Below are 11,753 nucleotides of genomic sequence, written 5' to 3'. Positions count from 1 at the left end.
CTCACACACACACTAATTGTAAGACAAATTTTGGAGCTTACACTTGTCACTAATCCAAGCATCCATTCTAGGCTTAATCTTAAGCCTGCACTTGTCAACCATCCAAGCCAACAAGTGTACCTGTCCTAGGTCAACAAGTGAGTGAATCCTCACCCTCTACATGTCATCCTCCAAGGCTCCCAATAAGATGCCAACAAGTGGACCAATGAGAGTATGACATTTGCCACACTTTCTGGAAATTGCAAAAAGGTCTTTTTTCAAAATATCTTCCAAATTAAATTGCAAAATGGTCCATAAGACGAAAAATAATTACTTTATTTAATTACACTAAAACCCCAAAAATCAATAATGTTTCCGAAGAAACAATGCATTCATGCCCTTTTACGAAAAAGTAAGCAACTAGCATGCTATTCTGCAAAAGTAAAAATACACATATCATGCAAATTAAATATAATGGATGCATGAAAAGCCGGAGCCAAATCCGAACACAAAAAGTGAGGTTATGCGAAGAAAACCAAAACCGGGAAAAAGATGAAAAATGAAATATGTCAAAAAAAGAAAAGAAAGTGTGCAAATAACGTAGTCCTCACAAGGACGTTGTCAATCCAAAAGAAAGAGTCTCGAAAACTAATCCCGAATACTTAAAACAGCACAAAGTGATAAAAGCCCGAACTCGGAAAGGAAAAATCAACGGAAAAAGAAAATCCGTAAAATGTGAGAAAATGGAAAGGAAGGAAAATGACCGGGTCATTACAGCACTTTAGTAAAATGTTTACTAAACTATTTTTCTATTATTTATTTAGAAAAATATTTACTTTGAAAAATTCTTTTTAAAAAGAATTTAATTTAATGATCGCAAGGATTAAATTGGTTACTTAAGGATTCTAAGATATAAGTAAGTCTTAGGTGGGATAGTATATATTTTCCTAGGGCTAGTTATGGATATTTGGTAGTGGAGAGTTCTATATGTAATTATTTAGTAGGATATGGCCATATTATAATTTTTAAATCTTAGAGTGCAATTACAATAATATAGTGGTAATTATTGTAATTAATTGGATAGGGTAGAATTATAAGATAACTCAACCTCTGTCCAATTGGAGCTAACATAAGTATTCCCTTTTATCCTCATCTTTAGCCCTATCAGTTAGATGGTGCATATATTGTTGTTGCCCTCAGGTCTCTATGATGAAATAACATACGTACAAAGTCTTATGAAAATAAAGAGAGTGAGGTTAATAGACAGACGGTTCCCACAAGCCAGAGCATCTATTTTGGGGTCACAGAGGTAAAGTATCACTGGTGTTCAGGCTAAAGGAGGAGTGCGTGCGTTTCATTGTTGTTCTCGGAGTGTTCTATGAGATTCTTTTCAATACTTCTTGATTTGATGAAAAATCACGTGGTTACGATTTGAATTTTTTTAAATCGCTTTTGTTTTGTCTTCATAAGGCACCTAACACATTCCCCATGCAAAATTAGACATCTGAATCCATCTATCTAGTTCGTTAGACCATATAGATGTCATCTCATTGGGCTATTAAATATAACTTACATGTGCATATTTTAGGTGACCTAGCACACCAAAACTTGATGGTAGGTGACGACTCCATTCTTCATGCCTTATTTACATTTTTGTCGCATTAAAAGTTTTATTTTCCCAAAGGCATCTTCATTTACATTATTTGTACAAACGATCTTCATATGAGGTTGTTGTAGGAAAAATTAGGGCACGATAATAGTGTTATCGTGTTGTAAATAGAAAGTAATAGTTGGTAGGTTGTTGGACTGAGCCATCAAAGAAAAACAGAGAAACATGGGGGAGTGAAAGAGAGACATGTATGGAGATATAAATTTGATATAAAGAGAGAAGGAAAAATATGAGAGTGAAGAAGTGAGAGAAGGGAAAATACGAGAGTGAAGTTAGAGGAAGTTTGATTTAGGTTTGTCAAATGCAGAGAATCAGTTTGGTAGTTTGATTTAAAGAAATATTTTAAAATGTGGAGGGCATCTGTGCAATTGTCTCAAAAGGAGCTGAGAGCACTATGGACCAAAAGAGTATTTTACGGTATTTGTAATTACTTTTTTGCCCTCCCAAAAAATTAATACTTGTATTTAGTGGCTTTTTACCCTTTCTATGTCGTATTTTTAATTAGGCTCTAAAACTAATAAATATTAAATTTTCCGAAGAGAAAAAAACAAAGAAAAAAACAAAAGGGGGGCACAATGGGTCACGTGACACACGTGCTTTAAGGCTTGAAGGAAATGAGGGTTTTAGGTTCTCTCGTCATTCCCTTAAACCCTTCTTTCACCCTCATTTCCCATTCTCTCTGCAACCGTACAGTTCCATTCATGAATTGACACATTCCTTCTTCGATTCTAACCCCCAATCCCTAAATTCTTAATGTAACCCTAACCTTAACCCTAATCTAGTCCAATCCACCATGAAACCTCTCTGTGCAAGAGCCATCTTCATCTTCTCTTCACGCTCTCTCCTCATCAATTCAACTAACAATGTTGAAATTCTCCAACACGGCCTAAGAATCTCCCATTTCTCAACTTCCTTAAACCCATTTCACTCTTCATCATCTTCCTCCTACCCTTGGCGACGCCAGGAAGAAGAGAGCCGAAATGTGAGGGTTTCGGTGTGGTGGGACTTCGAGAACTGCACAGTACCAGCTGGTGTGAACGTATTCAAAGTCGCCCAAAGCATTACTGCTGCAATTAGGGCAAATGGGATGAAGGGACCGGTTCAAATCATGGCATTTGGCGATGTGGTGCAGCTTTCGAGGTTGAACCAGGAGGCCTTGTCATCCACGGGCATCAATCTCAATCATATTCCTCGTGGTTTGTTTTCAATTTTGATACTTGAATTGTTGACCTTAATTTGTTGTTGAAATTTAGATTGCTGATTGGCTGTAATATATACACACATCTATAAAATGATGCCCTTTCATTATGTTATGAGAGCACATGCTTCCTGAGTTAGTTGTGTCCTCCAAAAATATTTGTTGTCTCCTTTATCCTTGTTATGATGCAAGTGTTGTTGGGCATTACCACTTGTTGTATGCACTTGCATAGAGTGCTGATCATAGACAGTAGATAATCATACAAGAAACACAAGATTTAACATGGTATGTTTTTACTACCCAATAGTTAGTGTTATTTTGACAATAAAATTTGAGGATTTCTTTTTCAAGCGATTTTAGTGTGACATGTTGAAACATGATACCACGTTCAAATCGTTGAATTTAGTGTGATATGATATGGTTGACATGGTACACCATTATTTTGTTCGGATTCTCTTGTTTTTAGAATGTGGGTAATTTGGCTTCTGAAGTTGCACCTTGTAAGAATATGTTGTTGTGGTGGAGCTATTGATACATGTTGAGTTTTTGGTGTAATGTGTTAAAAGAGTAGGACAAACTCTTGCCTTTTTTGCCCCCTTATTCTGTTTCAAACTTTCAATTGTAGCATCTAAAAGACTTGATAATGTTTGGTTTGTTTCTTTTCCCTCTGTTTTTTCTTTTTCTTTTTTTCTTTTTTGATAAATAATAAGAATTGTCCCTTAACTCCACCCTTACCAAGAAAACATGATGGTTAGTTATACCTCTGGGCTACAATAGGCTTTGGCATTCTCTGCATGCTTTGAAACATCTTGTTCTCTAACCTTTGTAGTTTTTTTTTTTTTTTTCCTAAATGACCTTTGTAGTTATGGTAAGGGGAGTTGCCAAACCATCTGACATGGGTGATTACGAGGGAATTTTTTTTACCTGTTACTCTTTAGTTTTCTTGGCTTTCTCATCTGCCTTGACCAATATCGCTATTAATGTCTTCACCATCTCTTTCAACCATTTCATAATTCCAGTATTCTTGTAACTTAAATTTTGAAGTGGTTGTATCCCCAATATGACATTCTTGTCTCAAATTATCTAGTCAAGTCTATTATACAGTTTTAAACTTCACCTCCTCATCCAAGTAATAGACGTGAGTTCTCTTCGACCTCTCTTTACCCTCTCCACAATCAGGTAGGTCTATTAGACTCCTGGGTTTTTAGGCAATTTATTTGGAATCTTGGTTGCTACCTCTCAATGAACAATTGACACTTTGCTCCATGATGTTGTTATTATCAGTTTTTGCCATTGCTAGGAAAACAAGTAACAAAACGGGTATTTAAGGAAGAACGATTTGTCTTACATTAAGAGTGTTACCATAAAAAGGGGAAGATGGTAGTACGGAAAGGTATGGTAACATGTGGTCGAAGTAAAATTATGACATTAGACATAGCAGAATAGTAAAACACAATCATATAAGCAATCCCAAATAGTTGAATGAAGCTTTGTTGAGTTGTATCATCATCATCATCATCATCATTGTGTCATCATCAATTTGCCTCTCTTTTGTTTATTTTCCACTATGTAAGTGTGAATATATGTATTATACAGTTTGACATTCTAAATAATTGCTGATATCCTATTGTGCAATGGTATAACATTCTAAACTGATTGTTCATCCTAAATAATATTTGTGCCTTATGTGCTGACACAGTAAGTGTTGTGTAAAAATGAAACCGGTCATGTTATGCGAGCAGGAGTCGTTGGGTATACTATAGTTTCACTATTTGGATTCATTCTTGTTTGTTGTATGGATTCTAACTCTTTCACTATGCAAATTATTCTCAATTCAGGTGGAAAAAACAGTGCTGATAGATCTCTTCTTCTTGACCTTATGTATTGGGTTTCTCAAAATTCTCCACCAGCACATCTTTTCATCATTTCTGGTGACAGGGATTTTGCTACCATTTTACACCGGTTAAGAATGAACAATTACAATATCTTACTTGCTAGTCCAGAAACTGCTCCTGGTGTCCTCTGTAGTGCTGCAAGTATTATGTGGGGCTGGAATGACTTGGTTAAGGGGGAAAACCTTACTGGTAAGCATTTTAATCAACCCCCAGATGGTCCTTATAATTCTTGGTATGGCCATTATAAGATGCCTCTTGAAGACCCGTTTGCTGTTCCTAAGCAGCCAGCTTTTCCACGGGCTGAGGAGCTGTCAGAGTCTGGTTCAGATACTAAACTTCGTACAGTTCCAAAAGCAATTGTGAAAAAGATTTGTCATATATTAAATTCATACCCCAAAGGGATCGCCATTACAGATCTTCGTTTAGAGTTGTCAAAGGGTAATGCGACTATAGATAAAGACTTGTATGGTTATAAAAAGTTCTCCCGCTTTCTTCTATCAATGCCACACATTTTAAAAATTCAATCTGGGGGTGAAGGCCAATTTTCCGTTTATGGCATTGTCCCAAGAGTTCCCGAACCAGTTGCCTCCCCTCCAGTCAATGCTACAAGGGCTGTTACTAATAAAGGAGAGTTAGGTTTCACAATAACTCCTAAATTAAATGGTCAAAACAGCTCTACTGTTAAAGCTGTATCTGAGAAGTCATCACCGGTTCCATACTCTCAAGTCAATGTCAAGGAGCCTCCAACAAAATTGCATGAGCCTCCAACAAAAGTGCAAGAGCCAAAAACAAAAATGCAAAAGCCACAAACAACAGTGCAAGACCCGCAAATAAAAGTGCAAGAGCCACCTCCACTCATCGAGAGGCAAAATAATGCTGAGATAACTGAGAGGTATTTGCATTCTGAGGAGGAATATCATTCTATATCCGAATTAGAATTCTTCAAAACGATATGGAGGAAATGGTTTGGTTCTGAGAAGAAAAGTTGTAGCATACAAGAGAGGAGTTCTTCTGGTGGGAGCACGGAGAGTACAAGAGCTGAAGAAATACATGTGAAGTCAACAAGTCAGAAGAGTGCTGATCCTGTCGCTGTACTTTCTTTTTCTTCATCTAATAATGAAGCAGAGATGAAAGAAAAGACTGATGAAAGCTCTGAGTCCTACGATTATAAATCCAGAGGTGATCCTGGTTTTTTTAACCAAATGATGAGCTGGTCTAAGTTTTGGAGGAGGAGCCCTAACTCCAGTAGTTCAAGTGAACAATCTTGTGAAAAACTGATAAGTTGTGATCAAGGAGCCCTAACTCAAAAAGATCAAAACTAATGATATATGAAAGAATCATATATCATGATCTTGGAAAGCAAGAAATCTCTTGAAGAAATCTTTCTGGAATGACACGAAAGCATTTATGGATACACCCAAGGACTAGGTACATGCTTCTACCTGCTTTTCCATATCTATTTTCAGCTTCTGGCTTCCATTGATATATAATTTCCAATCAAGCTTTTGGCATTTTATTTTATTTTTTATTTTTTTATCATTGATGCAGAATTTTTGGAACTATTTCTTCCACAATAAAAGTTCTAAGAATGAATTTCAACTTTGTAGATGTGACTTATTATTTTCTTTTTGCTGACAATATGTACTGGATATGGCATCAATGGGCAAAGGCCGTAGAGGAAAATTTTATTGCTCAAACAATAATCAATTATTTGTACAAATCCTTCCAGGGGTTAATTCTATGTTAGAACTGTAAAATACTAGAAATATCGAAGTCTTGAACCTTAATTTGTTTTCTTGTTTCTCATCTGGAAATCACTGATTTCATTAGACTCATCCCTCTGAGCAGCATGCACATTTGATGATGAAGCACTTGACATCACAGGATACTGCATATATGGCGGCATAATTGGCTGCATGGGCGGACCAAGGTAGCACATTGATGGCGCCCTTGGGTGGTTCATAATCATATTCTGATCTAACATCCCCAAAAAGGCTGGATCATAGTAAACCGGCCTGTTCAGTGGCACATACTGTGCATTACTTCTGCTAGACGTGCCATCTGTATCGTTCATCATCATCATCATCGAATTCGGATTGAATGGAATCCGGTGATGAGATTGATCGAACGGATTATAAGGAATGGGCACGTTGACATGATCAAGTGGGATGATTGAAGAAACACAAACAAGCTGCTTTTGAAGAATTCCCTGTTGCATGCTTGAGCTTTTCCTTGACAAGCCCTGCATGAAACAAGAAGGCAGGTTTTGAGTTGATTGTGTGCACAAGCTGTCCGTTATACCCGATGCTGATGCTGCCATTCTTTTGTCACACTTAATGAATTCAATCCTTTTCTTCACAACTCGAAGCTTGTTCACCAAAAACATCATGTAGTTCCTTCAATTGTAGCATTGAGAGTTCGTTGTATCGATCATCCCAAGTAGTGTACTTAGCCTCCTCATTCTTCTTGATCAGTTTCGCGAGCGCGTATTGAACTCTCTTCTTCCGATCCTCAAAGAAGTTAGACAAATAAATGGTCCTCTTCCTAAGTTCTTTGGATTGGCTTTTGTATGAGTCGATCAACCTCTTGATCTCACTGACATCAGTAGGCCAGATCTCCGGCTCAATCGGACGGTCATCCAGTTTGGGACCATAAATGATCATGCATTCTTTCACATCACATCACAAAGAGTTGGTTCATAAATTTTCTTCTTCAAGCACTTCTCTCTTTTCTGGAAGGTTATGTTACTAGCCCTTTCATTACTAATGAGTTTCATGTCTAGTTTTCTCGACCCATCTGGATATTGTTTAGTAACATTGACAAGTAATTGATCAAAACATTTTTCTGTCTAATGATGCAAATAAATAAATAAATGATCATGGAAAACATATATAAATTGAAAAATCCAAAAACCAAAAAGTTTGGTCATGATCATTAAGGGCAAGTTTGGTTTAGTTCTTGTAGAACAATTTTATGTTTTTGGAGAAATGCAAGTAAAAATTCAGTACACAATTTTTTTTTTTTTTTTTTATAGTTAAAACAGTTTTATATATAAAAAAATCAGTTAAAATAATGTCTACTTTTATAGAACAGTCTATCATAGTTCTTCATAACTATTTTAATATATGTTTTTTTCTATTAATCCATGAAGAAATTAACTAGAGTCTAGACAGACATGAATTTTGAACGTTTCTTGCCTTGGTATGCTATAAAGTTCCTTATCAATACATATATACATGTATATATTACTTCAACAATTATAATGAAGGCAAAAGACAATAGATTAATTAGCGGATTAAATTAAAGTCGCAATTCTCTACTAACAAACAAAAAAAGTACAATAATAATTGAAGAAATTAACTAGACAAAAAAAGTTCAATAATGGAAGAAATTAACTAGACGTACCTTATAGCTTTAATGGCTTCTTATACAAAACTTTCTAATACCAATTTAAAGTATTCCCATTGCCTTTAAAGGGAGAAATTTACTTGGATGTTTATAGCTTACTACCAAAAATACATGATCCGATTTCATCATACTAAAGTTTTGGAAACTAACCAAAAAAACAAATAAAAAATAAAAAATAAAAAAATGTTTGAAGTTTTGGAAACTAAATAAAAATCTGCTTGGCACTTTTATAGAGCTCAGGGCTCTCAAACTCCTTGAACTGGTCTGGTTTGCAATGGATGCAGGCCTAGACTTTCTGTGTTGGCAGTCCTGGTAATGCAGAGGGCTAACAAGTCTCTTTACAATCTTCAAAGAAGGGGGACTGCTTTACGTCATAACTGCTATCGGGATGAGGATTCAAGTGATCATATTTTCTAGAGAAGTGCTAAGCTACTCGTCTTCCATTTTTTTTTTGTTTAGAGGCTAATTACTCTTTCAATAATATTTTCTTTCCAAAAGTATGAAGATTCATATTCTTACTCTACCATAGTCATTACACATGTCAACATTGAAGCCTATCAAAGTAGTTCTCCAATACAATGCATCAGACAATTGTCCATGAATAATTTTGTTTAAGAGACACAAATGTAATCATAAATTTTGGAGTTACAGTTTTAAACCACACATATGAATTATTTACATATCCTTGTCTTTATGATTAATTATACATAACTTTAATATATACAATTAGGTTCCAAAAGGAAATCTGAGTGAGAGTTTCTCTCTCTGGCGCCGAAAAGGAAAACTAATTATGCCACGTTTCGTTAGTGATAAAATCATGAAAATCACTTAGTGATATCTATCATTTTCCTATTTTCTACATGTGTGTTAGCTAGACAAGTTTGTTTTTATTATTTTTATTTTTTATTTTTGTTTGAAAGATACAAAATGGTCGTTGAATCAAAACAAGCCAGGGAACTGGCGAAACAAGCTCACAAATTTGAACAACCCAAATAAACCAGCCCAATATCCTAAGTTAACAACTAGTTTAGCAGTTAATTGAGGATATCAAGATAACAGTTCCGATGACCAGACCTAGCGAAGGACATGGATCCTCTCCTGAGGGCATCTCCCTTTTGCTCCCTCCAAAACTAATCGAAAACTAATCGAAGACTAATATTGTGACACGTTATTCATTAAGACACGTCATTTTCACCCTCTCCCTCCTCTCTTTTCTCTCTCTCTCTCAATTTTAGAGACAATACCAAATTTCTCTCTTCCCGTTTAAGTAACTTTCATACCCAAATTTCTCTCGCCGGAATCCGTCGCTGGGTTCTTTTTGTGCTTCTTCGTTGCCGGTTAAAGATGATAAAGTTATGAATGTAATTTACACACACATATATAGATAAAAGAAGAAAAACACATACAAATGATTAATTTGTTCAATTGATTTGTTTTATCAAGACAAAAACAAAGATCAAGAGTGGATACCTTTAACCAACATCTGAGAAACCATTTATTCCTTAGTTGCATATATATATATATATATATATATATATATATATATCTGCACATCCTTGCAATGTCAAGCTGTGTTTTCTCCTCTCTAGATTTTCTCCCTAATTTTTTTTATTTATTTGATTTGGAAATGAAAAAGAAAAATAACAATGAATGGAGTCGGCAATGATGTTTCCAACAAGATCAGTTGACTTTCGGGGAGGAAGGTTGACATCAATGTTGATGAAATTAACTGACGGAGGAGGAATCGCGAAGGTTGAGGTCAAGTGATGGAGGCAGAAGCGGAACTGTAGAACTATCAGAAGAATCGTAATTTCACTCCACTCATCTCCTTGCTTTTACCGCCATTAACGGCATTCGGTGATGCTTTTTCTTTGGGTCCCATATTTTTTGCTTGGTGTTCTCTCTGAGATTTAGAGAGAGGGAGAGGAAAGAGAGAAAGAAGCAGAGGGGGCAAATGATGTATCTTTATGAATGATGTGTCTTAATATTAATTCTCAGATTAGTTTTGGAGAGAGCAGGTTAGAGATGCTCTCAGGACAGGATCCGTGTCCCTTAGCAAAGTAGGTAACGATCATGTGAATATGATGATCATCATCAGTCCGGTGGATTGGGAGGAGGACGACAACAAGAAGGCGGTAAGTTCCAGTCGGAGAGAATGCTTCTTGAAGCCAAACAATCTCTGAGGCGCCCCAATTTGAGGATTGAAGTCACTGTGGTGCATACTTTGGCAAGAACAGATCTTTGCATGGAATTAATCCCACGAAAGATGTGATTGTTTCACTCCTCCCATATGTGGTACACCATGGTTGAGAGGAAAATCTTCCTTAGCAAGTTAATCAGTGAGTTGGTCTTCTATCTGAAGCTAATCCAAGAAACCAAGACGTCCCAATTACGGATAGGAGTGTAGAATCTGCACCTGTGTCTGATAAATGTCCAAATTGGGGAACTATAAAGAGTCTTGAAGAAGTTTATGAAAATGGCTACACTTTCATTGATATGAGTTTACAATATTTATACCAAGGATTATAGATTATACAAGGAAATAATAAGCAATACACGGAAAGAATTAAGAACATAATTACATGAGTCAAAGTAATAAAGAGTTGCTATAATCATAGAGGAGCAGTCGGTGGGGAGAGATTGTAGGAGATATTATTGGAGGAATTATTATGTTGCCTAATATGCCCTCGGAAGATGGCGTTTCCATCGGAAATACCAATCTTGGCCCGGAGATCAACGAATCGTTGCTTGGAGAGCGGTTTGGTGAGAACATTAGCAAGTTGGTCGTGGATGGATACACGAGCAACCTGAAGAGTATCATTGGCGGCTTTGTCATGAACAAAATGGTAATTGATCGTGTTATGCTTCATACGCAAATGGAAAACAGGATTGGGACATAGGTATGTCGCACCGAGGTTGTCACACAGGAGTCGAGGCTTGGTAGGAAGAGAGACTCTAAGTTAATGTGATGGCCCTGGTTTTGCAACCCGGTGCGTTAGTGATGACCCAAAAGGTGACCCGATAACGGATCCCAAATGCGGAAGCGAATTAAAGAAACAATGTCTCTAGGGATGCGCATTATCCCTAAGACCCAAAAGTGGCTTCCTGTGAAGCTGTGGAATTTAAAAGAAAACAAAAGCGGAAACGAAGTTTTGAAAACAGTTAAGTTTAATCCTAGGGTCAAAATGGTCATTTTATAAAGAACTGGGTGCTACAGTGCACACCATTGGAAAGACGGCGAAAAATAAATAAAGTTAGACTTAAGAATCGCCTGATTCGGAGTCCGGATGAAAGAGTTATGAAACCTCGAAGTTTTAAAATAAATACGGGAAATGGCATGCTCCAAAGTCTACTGCAATTTGAAGGCTTAAATGGATTTGTTTGGAAAAAAGTTGTGAAGTAACCCCCTCTAAAATCATGTTTTCTGATCAACTATGGTCCAACCAAAAGTAATATACAACCTGGAATGCCCAAAATACCCCCAAGATAAATTAGGTTAAAAGAATTTAAAACATGCCGAGTTGCTGCCAAAGAAATGGAAATGGGGTTTCGGGAGGTTTTAAAACACCTAAATTGAATATGCAACCTTAAAATACACCTATAA

At 36.4% G+C, this 11,753-nt stretch overlaps 1 protein-coding gene across 1 annotated transcript; it reads left to right on the top strand.

The window, feature by feature from the left end:
• Window positions 1-2,130: 2,130 nt before the first annotated feature.
• Window positions 2,131-6,340, top strand: LOC132267308 (uncharacterized). The gene is made up of 2 exons (XM_059768450.1): window positions 2,131-2,844; window positions 4,685-6,340. The coding sequence occupies exons 1-2, from the start codon at window positions 2,442-2,444 to the stop codon at window positions 6,061-6,063; spliced, it is 1,782 nt and encodes a 593-aa protein (XP_059624433.1). The 5' UTR covers window positions 2,131-2,441; the 3' UTR covers window positions 6,064-6,340.
• The last annotated feature ends 5,413 nt before the right edge of the window (window positions 6,341-11,753 follow it).

Source organism: Cornus florida, unplaced genomic scaffold (assembly GCF_030987335.1).
Source record: "Cornus florida cultivar Cherokee Brave unplaced genomic scaffold, ASM3098733v1 CherokeeBrave_3.0.0_Hap2_Chr07, whole genome shotgun sequence".
Classification (NCBI taxonomy): Eukaryota; Viridiplantae; Streptophyta; class Magnoliopsida; order Cornales; family Cornaceae; genus Cornus; species Cornus florida.
Note: the sequence above shows the minus strand (reverse complement) of the source record. Positions and strands in the feature narration are given on the sequence as shown.

Coding starts and splice junctions, on each gene's coding strand:
- LOC132267308 (XM_059768450.1), top strand. CDS start 2,442: ATGAAACCTCTCTGTGCAAGAGCCATCTTCATCTTCTCTTCACGCTCT. Junction 2,845..4,684: donor TCTCAATCATATTCCTCGTG/GTTTGTTTTCAA, acceptor TTCTCAATTCAG/GTGGAAAAAACAGTGCTGAT.